We start from the raw sequence: 13,851 nt of genomic DNA on the forward strand, positions 1-13,851 counted from the left end.
AAAGCTGCATTCTGTTTCTGTTTAGAGATTGACCAAAGTAAGACGTTAAAACTATGTTACACTAAAACAAGTTAGTACAACAAACATGCAATAAACAGGAAATGTCCTGGGTTTTTTTTTTACAAGTTAGTTTGTAAGCATTCAATTCATTTAAAATTTCAGACAACACAGACAAATTTTACACTGTAAGCTATGGCCATAAGCAACTGAACACAGATTTTTACAAACTGTGTATATAAAAAAAACTACTTTCTTTTTCCCCCTATGTCTAACATTGAATCAGTATATACATTTACTTATCATAAAAATGCTGCATATATCAAACATGATTTAAAAGAATTTTGACTTTGTAATTTAATGACTTGAAATTGGGGCTCTGTCTCTTTAAAAACTCCTGCTCTTCATGAAACTCCGCCTTCAGGAAGTCATCATAACATGGCTCCTCTATTAACCCTGAAACGTTTTTTACCAACGTTTTATTGAGAAATAGCCGCTACTATGAGCTCAGCTAAAGTGCAATTCCACCAGGTGTTCGCTAATAGCTACTGGCTAGTCTGAAGGAGCTGAGTGGGGGAGTTGAAAGGGAGCTTGAAATTGGGCTTCTTTATTTTTAATAAAGTAAACTTTTCTCTTATTCTGGCATAATTCTTAAAATTATTTTAGTTTCCTATAACACAGAAGTTTTGTTCTGATTTCATGTAAGACACCAAATAAATAAATTTATAAAGACTGTAAGTATCTGGCATAAATTATAAACCATTAAAAACATTCCCATACATGCTGTCAGTGCAGGAAGAGAGACGTGCTTATCTGTGAAACATTTACATTCACATATACTGACATGGATGAAACATTCAACATTACTGAAAAAAAAAAAAAAGAAAAAAAAAGCCACATTGCACAGTTTGGCGAAAGGCTTAAGGAAGCAGCAGGTCTTACTGGGCTGTGGGACCTCTGGGGCTTTATTAAGTGCAGCGATAGGAGTGGGCCCTGCCAAAAAGACAACAGGTTCCAGTTTCATCCAGTGCATGAGAGAGGCCAGAAAAGGTAGAAGCTGTGAAGTTGATCCTAACACTGCCACATCTGGTGCCTGTGAGCTGGAGGAGGTCATTAGCTGCCAGCATTAGCAGTATAAACAATGTGTGAGTTTTATGTGCATGGGTCATGGGATACAGCAGTTACTGAAGCTTACGTGTGCAAGTTTGTGCAGCTAATGCTAATGGCAGAGTTTAATACTTGATCTACCTGGCTGAGGAGTTCCGCCAACACCTACTTCCTTCCCTGTAAAAGCACGAAAGCATCATCTCTAATTCCATGATGTTTGAACTTCGTCTTTCAGTGATGATAGAAACTGGATTTAAAGTATCACCTGGTTTCACAGCCGATACGGAGCCATTTGCAATGCCGCTGACGGACGTGTCCGGAGTCGCACCAGGTCCGACACCTGATGCACGAAGCACAAAGGTTACCAAAAAGGACACTTTCTTAATTCTGTGTATGTGAGATTCTGTGCTGCTTTATTAGTTCTGAATTTCAACTACAATCAGGTCTCCCTTATCCACCTTATTCCTGGAAGGCTGTCGCGCCCACCGGAAGTAGCAGTATTTCACTGTAACTTGAAGGTTTTTTTTTTTTTGCTAGTCTGTATTCATGATAGAAATTACATCTCTCTTTTCAGTTGTTGTACGATATTTAGTTAAACATGCCGCATGCTATCAGAGAGCTGTTCAGTACACAGGATCGTAATTATGAGTTTAATCACGGGGAGTGAGGAACACAGCGTTAAGTATTGTAACAGAATGACCGTGAATTAGCATCGCTGCTAGCAGCTCGTTCCTCTAAATAACATACAGGAATAAATAGAAAAGCAGAGAAGCTGGTCAGAGATCTGAGCTGCAGTTTTGCGCCGACAGTGTAAAACACCAGAACTACATAATATTTACTTGGTGTGATGTGAATTTGATTTTTCGTTTGAATTTTTTTTTTAAAAGTTTATGATCCGAGTGTTTAAAATTACGTTTGGGCCAGCAATAATTTTTTATAATACAAAATAAAATATTTGCGTTTATTTAGGCCATCAGAATCATAACCTCGAGGTTCTCCGTTGCTCAGTGTCGCTGCAAATCAGCATAAACAATGTGTGAGTTTTATGTGCATGGGTCATGGGATACAGCAGTTACTGAAGCTTGCTGAAGGTCTGCAAATCTGCGCTCCAGACCATAATATGGAGAATCTCCCCACTAGAACTGAACCGAACCACACATTAACGTGTTTCTTCGCCTACCTACACATAAGGAAACACAAATAATTTGGCTAAAAATTCTAAACTTGGAAGAGAGGATCCAAAATGCTTTATATGTGCTCGTTTCATTGTGTGGACAAAATCCCAACGGAAAAAATAACCGAAACAACTGAGTCAGTGAAGTAGCTAAATATGCTAGTGCGGGTTATTGGCGGCCATTTCTTCAACTCGCCATCCCTCCCCGCAGTAGCTGTAAGTATCTGTAAAACAATATTGCCGCATTTTAGCTGTAATAGATGGAGTTCACACATATTTTATACAATAAAAGCTTTGACGAAAGCTGGTTAGCGAGTGGCTAACATGTAAACAAATGGAGGTTCCGGTTTGCGGTGGAAGTCGCGCCCATAAATCACGCAAAGCCTCATGGGGGCTAGGAATAAGGTGGGTAGTGACGTCTACCTTCCTCAGCCGTGAATTTAAATCTACTTTGCATGCGTTTCACCATAGCACTTCAAACAACTTCTTATAACTTAGTATTACAAAACAGTAATATGAAATCAGCTAGAATATTGTAGTTATTATGTCTAAAAGGATAGCTTTATAATTTTTTTACACTTAAAGTGCTATCTCTGAATCCATATTCCAAAAAAATTAAATGAAATAGGTGAATCTGTTTTCAGTGACTATCTAACATGATGTAGCTGTCATTTTTGCCCAAGAAAGTTTCTCATTCGTCAATTTGTCCCAATTGACGGTTCCTCCTCAGGGACTAAACTGAGATTAAGAGACTAAATAGAATCATATAATCCATGAAGGTTTATCTGCCTACCTTTTCAATAAAGATGTTATATATCCCTATTTTACTGTAACCTATCTTTATGCACTCCCACATTTTCCTCCAGAAATGTTTTATGTTTCAGTTAGTTACTTATTGGTTGCCCAAAACAAGGAAATTGGGATGGACTGATTCATCAGCTGGTCAATTGATCGGTGTACTCCTTATTACGTTTTTTTTCTTTTGACTTTAGAGAGTCAGAAAATCTGGATAAACGTTACATCAATAATCTGTTTAGATAATATTATGGATATCCATTTTCATATAGTAAAGAAATTTCACCTTTAGTAATAGTCTGAAGAAGCAGTCTGCCTTTGATGGTTAGGTGTTGATGTCTTTGTTACTCTTCTGTTACGTATTTTATGAGCGAGTCAGTTAACATAGATTTAATCATATCTATTAGTAATAGTTATTGATTCAATTTACAATCTTTAGCGTATTTGTTGATTTATTAGAGAGGCTTAAAACTGTAAACCGTCCCAATCTTCATAAAATGTCATCACAAATACCTAAGCAAAAAAGTTAAAAGTATTTATTTTTCTTTTAAATCTCTGTTACTTGGACCATATTTAACATCTTCAGCAGTAGCAGAATATTGTACACCTCTTACTCCTCCTGCTACCAGTCCCACCTTTAACTCCTGACTCAAAACTACAAATAGGTGGCTAATTAATTTTATAGCAATTTAAATAGTAACTGGATAAAATGAAAATAAATGCGTACCGATTACTGCAGTCAATCAGATTTATAGAAATATCCCAAACTTTTCAGTATTTGCAGTTTTGTGCATACTAGTTGTACCACAATTAAGTGGTTTTTGCAGCTGCAGATATTGCTCACCTCCTTGTGCTCCTCCTACTCCTCCTGGTACCAGTCCTGTCCCTCCTACTCCTGGTACCAGTCCTGTTCCAGCACCACCTGTAACTCCAGATTCAAAATACAAATAGGTACTCAGCAAATTTAACAGGAATATAATTAATAAATCTGTAACTGGAACAAATGAAAACAGACACTGATAACTGCATTCAGTTAGAGTTGCTTTACTTATTAAAGAAACATCCCAGACTTTTCAGTTTGCATTTTTGTGCGTACTAGTCGCACCATATTTAGCAGCTTTTGCAGCAGCAGAGTATTGTCCACCTCCTGGTACTCCTCCTACTCCTGGTACCAGTCCAGTCCCTCCTCCTACTCCTGGTACCAGTCCAGTCCCTCCTCCTACTCCTGGTACCAGTCCAGTCCCAGCACCACCTGTAACATAACCAGGTTTCCACCTTATTTTCTCTACATTTAATTAACAAATGTGTAAGTGAATGCCCTATGCATCGATAACAACACGTGATCAATATCAATAGCTAACATGTCTTATAACTCCGATCCAGAACCACACAGCTTAACTGTACCGTTTCATTACAACCAGACTGGAAAACCTCCACAATGCCATAAGTGCCCCAAGAAACATTGAGTTTGGTAACAACTATCTTCTTGAGACTGATCATGCAGGCTCATTATTTATACCGTATTTAGCAGCTTTTGCAGCAGCAGAGTACTGTCCACCTCCTTGTACTCCTCCCAGTCCTCCTGTTCCCAGTCCTCCTGTTCCCAGTCCTCCTGTTCCCAGTCCTCCTGTTCCCAGTCCTGTCCCAGCACCACCTGTGACTCCTGATTCAGAGGAGCAAATAGAATTAAGTATGAGCAGGTACTATAATTAAAACCTCTCTTAAATGACAAAATCTGCAAAGTTTAACAAGTATAACTACTACAAGGACCTATGAGGATAATTGTAGAGGCGCCTTTTACAGGTTTATGCTAATAGAAATATTAAAAAACAAACTTTGGGGAAAAACTATACATATCTCAAAAACCAGTGATATGTACAAAAAAACCTTATATTTTTAGGAGGCAGTACTTAATATGTTGACTGTATTTACCGTATTTAGCTGCTTTGGCTGCTGCAGAATATTGTCCGGCTCCTTGGGCTCCTAATGTTCCTCCTGCTCCCACTCCTGTTCCAGCACCTCCTGTTGTAACTCCTAGTTCATGGAAACAAGACATACTGTATCATAAGGTTACAGTCATGAGCGGAAAATATAAGCATTTAGGGTTAGGCGAAAATCAGTTTTACTTCATTTAAAATTTCCATATGTGCTCATTATTTGTACCATATTTGGCAGCTTTTGCTGCTGCAGAGTATTGTCCCCCTGCTGGGACAAAAGGCCCTCCTGCTCCTCCTGCTGCTCCTCCTGCTCCTCCCAGACCTGCATATCCAAATCCTGTTCCGACTCCTCCTGGAACTCCTGTTTGAGGTGAATAGAGACTGAGGTTTGAAGATTTCACTAACAAAACAAAACAACAACCTGCATTAATGCCTGACAATCATATTTTAATCAGTCTCTTTTTTTGACATGAGAATAAACTATTCTGCTTCTTTTTCCTGCAACTTTTCCAGCAGTTCCAGCTAATCTTTTTTCTTACTCATTGTCTCGCTATATTTTAACCTTTTTCGCTGCCTTTGGTTCTAACCTTAAACAGCTCCAAATTAAGGAAAAATATGAATCACTCTAGTATTATTATTTTTTAAATAGTCATCTAAACCAATAAAAAAAAATCATAATGTCTTACCATACTTTGGAGGTTTGACCCCTGCACCGCCTCCATAACCTGCAGAAGTGTTTGAGTTTATTAGGATAGACTTTATAACATGAAGTGTCACATTATGTTTTTATTTATTTGAGCTTGATCTCTAACGAACCACCATAGCCACCGCCGGGTAGCACCTGTCCTCCTCCACCAGGCACTCCGACTCCTCCAAGGCCTGTTTGAGGAGCTGTTAATTGGAACAGATGAAAGATTCAGTTTTATATTTATTACCCAATTAACGTTTCTAAACGCTTTTAATGTGAGATTTGATGAAACTTTGATCTCACCGTATTTTGGAGGTTTAGCACCAGCTGCCAAAGCTGAACAAGAAACAGGACAAACGTGGTTGAATTAAAAGATGAGCTGAGTTTCTGAGTAACTTCAAACAAATTAAAGATTTGCTTTATAGCTAAGAGAAATCACAAATCTGTTTGTTTACATCCATATCCAGGTAGAAACTGTGTTCCAGGAACGCCTGCACCACCGACTCCTCCACCAACTCTTGGTGCAACACCTAAAAAAAACACACAACAGAAACAATTAAAAAACTGATTTTTTACAGTCATAATTTTAACTTATTTTATTTCACTTACCATACTTAGCAGCCTTGGATGCAGGAGAGTATCCTCCACCTCCTACTCCTCCTATTCCTCCTACTCCCGTTCCCCCGACTCCGCCTAGTCCTGCAGACAAATTTATCTATTAACACAACTGATCACCATAATTAAAAATGTGCCATCAAAGTGAAGTCTAAATTATCTGCACATGTTGTGGCTTTTAACAGGAATCTGTTTCTCGTCCACTCCTTCTCATACACATATATTCTCACTCATACAGTTCACTATACATCAGGATAAGGGAGTCATGTTATGAGTTTAGACAACCAGTCTGGCACTGGAATGAAACCTGAAGGAAGCGGCTTTGTTTATTTTGAAAAGAGTAGATTAAAAAACTTCTGAGAGAGCAAAACTATAAAAACTGATTGTAGATATTCTTGGGTAAACAAATTTTAAAAAGTAGAACCGGATGTTGGTACCTCCAAAGAGGAATGATCAGACACACCCAGTGGAGGAATCAAGAGTATTCCAGCTGGGATTCAAATCTAAGATATTTCACATTTGTGCTGATTTTTGCCTTCCAAGTTTGACCTCAGAGACTTAAACTCGTCCTCCTTCAAAACCTCAACCTCCTTAAATTAGCATATTATAACAAATTACCATATTTGGCAGCTTTTCCGGGTTGGAGGTATCCACCTCCCCCTGGTACTCCAATTGGTGCACCTCCCGGTACTCCTCCTGGTACTCCTCCCGGTACTCCTCCCGGTACTCCTCGTAGCAATATGGACACTCTGAATTATAACTTTATTTAGACTTTTTATAGTTTCTGCAAAACTGTTTTTGCAGAAATCCTTAGTGATAACATAAAAGTGAGCTAAGAAGAACATTTCATTTTACTGATTGTGCTCCTAACATTATTAAATCATATTATTATTATATTAATGATTCAGATGCTGTAACTAGAAACTGTGTATTTAGACATTTTTATCTTGTTTTGGTAGTTTAGAACTTAGAAAGCTTTTAGAAATTAAATAATTCTTGTCTGGTTTTTACTAGAATTGCTGAATGGCAGCATGCCTTGTATAGATTCTCTACTTCCAGCAATGAAAAAATATCTACCAACTTGTCCTAAAAGTATTTTTGCCTAAATTTTAATTTTAATTTAGGCAAAAATTAAAATTATGTGTAAACTCTTATAATATATATATTTAATTGCTTTCCATAAAGTAATAAGTAAGATGGCCACCTTTTCTCCCTCAGATTAATTATCAAGAAATTTGACAGACAAGAGAGGACCGATAACAATCGTTGCATTAAATGTTCCTCCATATTCAGCATCTTTATCTTTTCCTACACCTTTGATAATCATCCTTGGTCTTTGGTACAGGAAACAGTTGTGGAAAAACCTAATTTCAGCATAACATTTTTAAAAAGCAATGTGCATGACACAATATTTGATTAGTAAATTATATTTTTGCCAATATAATCACTTGCATATTGTCAATAAAACAAATAGGTAGAATTTTCATTCATTTTAATTCATCAAATAAGAAAGAGACCTGAGAGTTCTCACCATATTTAGCAGCCTTGGACCCAGGCCCATATCCTGTGAATGAAACATGTGGAGATGAGTGAAATGTATTTCTAACATTGCTACAAGCTCTGTAGTCAATGAGTGACTCCAGGTAGCCAAATAATTTATTGCTAGCTTAATTTAGCAGGATACAGACTCTTCAAGCATTAGAAATGCTGAAATGCATGGGGGGAATCTTCATCAGTGAAGACAGAAAATCTGCATAGAATAGCCATAATGGGTTATCTCTCTAATGTCCAAGTAGCACTTGTATAAATGTTGTACCAGTGTCACAAATGTGCAGCACCGTCATACTGTGGAAGGCAACAATGTTGAGATGGAAGTATAACAAAAAGTTGAAGTTGAGTGAACTTTTATACCCAGACGGTTGGCTAATGTCTAAACATGGAAAAATAAACCGCAGCGCGTCCTTATACAGTACAAGTCTTAGAATTTTACACCTTTCATCCCAATACACATGCACTATACAAAACATGGTGCAATCAATGTAAGCAACCCAAATACATCTAATAACATGTGATAGAACTTGATGTTGCACAAACTTTACCTTGTGCATTTTGGTACAACATACATGGAAAGATCAGGAATAGTATCATATGAGCTGAAGGACCTCATGTCTGGTCTCATCATCTACTATTTAAGATTTAAGCTTTTATGAATCAGAGCAGAAAGAGTAGGAAGCTTAGTTGGTATTTATTCCAGTTGCTACATGTTAATACCTCCTGGCACCGTCCCTGGATATAGTCCACCAGTACCACCAACGCCTCCGACACCACCAACGCCTCCGACACCACCAACTCCTCCGACACCACCAACTCCTCCGACACCACCAACTCCTCCGACACCACCAACGCCGCCAATGCCTCCAACGCCGCCAACGCCAGCACCTGAAGAGAAGAACAGATTCAGTCATTCATGCTGCATATCACTCTTTAATGTGTTTTTTGTTTGCTTTAAGGACAAGAAGAACCTAAAACATGATAAGTAGGAAATCCTACCATATTTAGCAGCTTTAGATTGAGAAGGTAAGAAGCCTCCAGGGCCCACTCCTACAGAAAACAAAGAGAAAGAGATATTTTGTAGTCCACCTTCAAAGAAATATTTCTCTCATAATTTCTTGAAATATTTACCAGTTCCGACAGGATAACCAGGTTTTGATCCAGGACCAGCTTTTCCTCCTGGAAGTCCAGCTCCACCAACACCATAACTCCCGTAACCTAGATCGTAGATTGTTGTGATTGTCGCGTGTCACAACAATAATGGCTGTTTTTCATTTGAAATCAAGTCTGTGTAAAATTATAGATTAAAACAATCTTTTTACCATAGGGAACTTTGCCACCTCCAGGTTTAGCACCGTAGCCCCCTAGAGGACAAAATATAAACTTTATGACTCAAAGTTAGCAATGTGTGGTGCGACACATAAATAACTGTTCAACTTTTTTTATATTTTTCCACTTTTCTCCTTAACATGAAAAAACTCAACATTCAAAATATTACACATCAAGTAAGCAACAAACAAAATATTTCATTTTAAAGGAGCAAGCATCTAAAAGCACCTTGCGCTTTGGGTGATTTGAGGGGGTAACCATGGAATACACCTGGCTGCATTGGCCCACCAAACCCTCTGGTTCCTGAGACAGAGAAGGAAGGAGTACTTTAATCCTGACATCTACGTATAAACAACTGTATAATAATATACATATTTAAAATCAACCTGGGACTTGGCCCCCCTGTTGTCCTCCAACTGTATAAAGAAATCAGATATCGTTATGGTTATCCGCAATTACCTTTTCCAAAAGCTGAAGATACTTTACATTTAATCTGATTGTGAATCAAAATTCAAAATCACTCAACACAGAGTCAAAATCTTAACCTCACTTGATTTTGGATTTAGGTTTGTTCCAGTAGCGACCCCAGGCAGAACTCCACGGCCACCAAACCCTGCAGGAAAGAAAACAAACATATAAACATGACAATCTTATGGATTGTGGTAAATATTTCCTGAGAGTGAAAACAAACCAATTCCTGGTACAATTCCTCCTTGGTAAAGTCCAGGAACACCCACACCTGCGACAACCAAAGACATAACAATGTGCCTTCCCACTAGCAGACGTATAAAATAGATATACGTCTGTTAGTATGCCATGATTTTCTAAAACCTGGTTACAAATAAAAGGCCTCACAGACGTGAAAAGTTTCCATACAGATAAAAGCAGAGAAAGTGCAAAAAACAAATGTGAAAGTGTTTTCTGGAATCAAAATCAAGGCAAAAACAAGGCAAATCATCATAAAAATGTGATGAATGCCTTACTTTCAAAAGTAGCATAAAACAAAATCATTCTTCCCATTTATTCGCTCTCCCAGTAGAGATGTGTCAAAAGTCTTTAAATGAATTATTTCACATAAGCAGTGCTGCACTTAAGGACACCCAAAGATATAAGGTAGATCTAAAACTCTTCAGAACTCACAGTTATGGAACTGCAGCAAAGAGCAGCATCTTGTGGCGAATCAGTATGCAATAAGCCTGTCTTGTCTCTGCTTCTGTCAGCTGGGCAGTAGAAATTATGCTGATGAAGCATTTTAAAAAAATCTTAATGGTCCTGTGTTTCACATACAAATTAAGCCTCTAGGTGTCAGTATTCAACATCTAAAGAGAACAGTAATGAGTCTGACAGTATCTTATAGTACTGTTAAATTATTTTAAAGTGAAGTCAATTGGGATTTTTTCAGGTCAAAAACATGTGGCCCTTCTGTAAAAGCATCAAAACAGTGAGGCTCAAACATTTTCTGTATTAAGGGTTCAAAGGTTTACACAGTAACTCATCTCTATAAAATTTGTCAAAGCCTTTAAAATTTTTTTTTTCCAGTCGCTTGGCTGGGATTTGAATCACCACGGATACATTTCCAGCTGCACCAAACATCTGCCACATGCAGTGAGAGTTTGTCTTTAATGTGGCTCAGAGCTGCTTTCTGTCTGTCTTCGGCCGCATGAGTTTATTGTTGAGTCTACAAAACCTGGCACTTTGGCAGCTTTCTTCCCTGCTGCACCACCGGCTCCTCCTGGAAGGCCTGTCTGAGGAATAACAGGTGCTGGAGAAAAAGAAAAAAAAAACCATAAACATCACATAAAATGTTACATGGCTCATCAAGCAGGGAGGGACAAAATGCCCTGGCTAAAACAGCACATTTATAGTCAAAGTGCCGCGATGAGGACAATTATAACTGATTTATTCTCCCAAACTGTAACTCTTTCGTGTCAGATTTTGCTTTATTACATTAGGAAGATCTCTTTGCTTTGAGTTCAGATATGCTTTCTTTCAGGCTGGTTGTCATTTGATAGAAATGAAGCCAGTTGTGCATTTGTGTAATTATGAAAAAAGACAAAATGTAGAAAAAATAAAACAAACAAACAAAAAAAAAACCAGGGAGTGAATGTCTTGCCTCCGCCGGGCACCAAGGGTCCAGTTCCAGCACCTCCAGGTCCCACTCCTGCGCCAGCACCTAATCAAAACGTAGAAGCAGACACAGAATATTGGAAATAAAATTTACAGGTACATATTCATACATTAAAATAGCATGGAAAACTTTTATTTTGGAAACTTAATTCAAAAAGTCAAACTCATATTATAATGATTCACTAAAACAGAGCGATATTCTTCAAAAGGGACTTTGGCTTAGAAATTACAATATTAAATGTATATTGAAAAGTATGTTAATGTGTGTGGTTTTAACATTAGTTCAGTTCTCCTTTAGGGTAAATTACAGCAACAATGAAGTGCGGCGTGGAGGTGATCAGTGTGGGAATGCGTGATGTGTTCAGGAAGCTCAGGTTGTTTTGATTGCAGCTCGTCTGCTTTAGTGGGTCTGATGCCTTTCATCTCCAATGATCCATCGATTCCGGATGGGGTTCAGGTCAGGTGATTTCATAAGCTAATAAATCACCATGATGCAATGGTTCTTGAAACAGAAATTGGTCCCTTGGGAAGTGAAGGCAGATGCCAAGTCCTGTTTGAAAACGAAATCAGCGTCTCCATAAAACAACGAAGGAAGCATGAAGTGCTCTAAAGTTTCCTGGAAGACGGCCGGGTTGTGGACTTCAGGAAACGGAGCCGAGCAACAGCAGCAGATGTCACGGCGCCCCAAACCATCACTGACTGGTGACATAAACATTGTGCCTCTAAACTTTCACTATAAACACGTATTGATCCCAGAAAAAGTGTAAAATGCACTTTCATTTGAAAAGAAAATAAATTTCAGATTGTTACTTACAATTCTACTTAAGTAATAATCTGAGTAACTATTAGCTGTAGTTGACATGAATAAAAATTTGAAATGTATCATCTTGTGCAAATGAAATTAAATAAAAGGACTTTTTCTATAATAAACTGATGTATTTTTTTTCCAGTACATGTTTCTTGACTGGCCTGAGATCAAGTTCACCAAGTGATCATGGATGGTGAGCAGATCTAATCTGGTTCTGTCAATCCAGTCGCCATGACAACGCAAAAGGCTTCGTGTTTGACTTCACCTTAATCAGAGGAGACAGGGAGAATCCAGGGCATCTTGCCCCAACACATACCTCATTTCTTTTCTTATTTGTACAGGAAATTAGCTGTCAGGTTTTGCTCGACATGAACTTTGCAGCAGGATGAAACGCGCTGTTTATTTGTTTAATCCATTCCCTCCCCGAATTTTCTTTTTTTTATTTATTTTTTTTTATTTTAAAATCCCAATACTTAAGCGGACAGACGTTGCGCACTGCCTGAAAGTATGCGGTCTGGGAGATTTGGTAAGAAAACGTTTGGCGAGGAATCTGCCTTTTAATCTGCGCCGTTTCAGAGAAACGAGTTGTTATTTTAAGTGTCATGAAAGCAGAACAGACTGATTCCAGGGACTGATGTTTTGTCACTGCCAACCAATATTTAAGCGTAGGCTCTTTGCCACGGAGCAGCCCCAGACATGATTGAGGCCCCCTGAGTTCATGTCTAATCAGTCAGGCTAATTTAAAGCAAATGATGTGCACGCACACGCTCCAGATTTTAACGTCAGATCCAGCTCTGCGGAGGTTCAAACTGTCGAAGGTTTGCAAGTGTATGATAAAAATGTAAACGCTTGCCAAATGCGCCTTTCATACTGCACTTCCAATAATGCACAACATACACTCTGGCTTTCTCCAAACATGCGAGCATGTTCATTTATCAAAAGTCTGAGAGGGCTTCAGTCAGTAAGGTCTGGAGGCTGCACAGTAGTCTGCCAACAGGCTGAAAACGACCCCCTGGTGGCGGGGGGCCTCCTGCACCTGTCCATAAAACAACCAGAGCTTCAGGCGCATTTGTCAGCATCACAGAGTGAGAGCAACGATCACCGCTGGAAAGTCTGTCGTCTTTATTGTTTTTCCGGCTGGTTAGTCATGGAAATGCTGCCACAGACTGAACCAAACGGGCCGGGCAGAACGCTGTTCATCATGTCTTCACTGAGCAGGTGACTGAATAGATGGGCTCTGCACCTTGAGTGAAATGGAAGTGGATGTAGCAGAGCTGCAGTCAACATGGAAAGTATTAGTGCTGCTAACTCGTGTTTCACAAGGAACCCTGGAACAGGGTGTTTTCTATTACTAACACAAAAGCTTTGGGAATGACAAAGAGAGAGATGATGTTTCTGGTTGTAAAATGTTCACAGAGAAGCTGCATTCTCCAACACCTCTGGAAGATGTGACTCCATGAGGTCAGAATGTATTTAGAAATCTACTTCTCCATCATGCATGATATCACAGAACATAAGCTTAGCCTTTCTCCAACAGTCATCAATCACTCATCTTTCGGTTTAATAACCTGCAGTTTCCATTAAACCCAGTCAGCTTTATGTGATTACAACAGTTTCTGAAGGATTGTAAAGACAATATAGCTGATACCATCAATCCATTCATGGGTTGTATTTGTGATCAGGTTTGAAGGAAACCTTCTTCCTCATTATCAGAGTGGGAACC

The 13,851-nt window shown here is 38.7% G+C and overlaps 1 protein-coding gene across 12 annotated transcripts in view; it reads right to left on the reverse strand.

The window, feature by feature from the left end:
- The window catches only part of elna (elastin a), a 63,240-nt gene that overhangs the window by 12,173 nt on the left and 37,216 nt on the right, over positions 1–13,851 (reverse strand). For 6 of the 12 annotated variants that reach the window (XM_044120544.1, XM_044120542.1, XM_044120538.1 and 3 more), the window contains 25 exons: positions 11,307–11,366; positions 10,881–10,955; positions 9,885–9,932; positions 9,744–9,806; positions 9,580–9,609; positions 9,422–9,496; positions 9,187–9,228; positions 8,996–9,082; positions 8,864–8,914; positions 8,585–8,752; positions 7,845–7,877; positions 6,932–7,042; positions 6,308–6,397; positions 6,154–6,228; positions 6,002–6,034; positions 5,827–5,901; positions 5,697–5,735; positions 5,237–5,371; positions 5,006–5,107; positions 4,593–4,736; positions 4,179–4,325; positions 3,918–4,001; positions 1,370–1,444; positions 1,246–1,281; positions 940–990 (listed from right to left, as the gene is read on the reverse strand). In XM_044120544.1, coding sequence (XP_043976479.1) covers positions 940–990; positions 1,246–1,281; positions 1,370–1,444; positions 3,918–4,001; positions 4,179–4,325; positions 4,593–4,736; positions 5,006–5,107; positions 5,237–5,371; positions 5,697–5,735; positions 5,827–5,901; positions 6,002–6,034; positions 6,154–6,228; positions 6,308–6,397; positions 6,932–7,042; positions 7,845–7,877; positions 8,585–8,752; positions 8,864–8,914; positions 8,996–9,082; positions 9,187–9,228; positions 9,422–9,496; positions 9,580–9,609; positions 9,744–9,806; positions 9,885–9,932; positions 10,881–10,955; positions 11,307–11,366 — 1,929 coding nt within the window. The remainder of the gene's footprint in view (positions 1–939; positions 991–1,245; positions 1,282–1,369; positions 1,445–3,917; positions 4,002–4,178; positions 4,326–4,592; positions 4,737–5,005; positions 5,108–5,236; positions 5,372–5,696; positions 5,736–5,826; positions 5,902–6,001; positions 6,035–6,153; positions 6,229–6,307; positions 6,398–6,931; positions 7,043–7,844; positions 7,878–8,584; positions 8,753–8,863; positions 8,915–8,995; positions 9,083–9,186; positions 9,229–9,421; positions 9,497–9,579; positions 9,610–9,743; positions 9,807–9,884; positions 9,933–10,880; positions 10,956–11,306; positions 11,367–13,851) is intronic. The other 6 variants (XM_044120540.1, XM_044120537.1, XM_044120539.1 and 3 more) reach the window with 6 other exon arrangements.

This window comes from Gambusia affinis, linkage group LG06 (assembly GCF_019740435.1).
Source record: "Gambusia affinis linkage group LG06, SWU_Gaff_1.0, whole genome shotgun sequence".
Taxonomy (NCBI): domain Eukaryota; kingdom Metazoa; phylum Chordata; class Actinopteri; order Cyprinodontiformes; family Poeciliidae; genus Gambusia; species Gambusia affinis.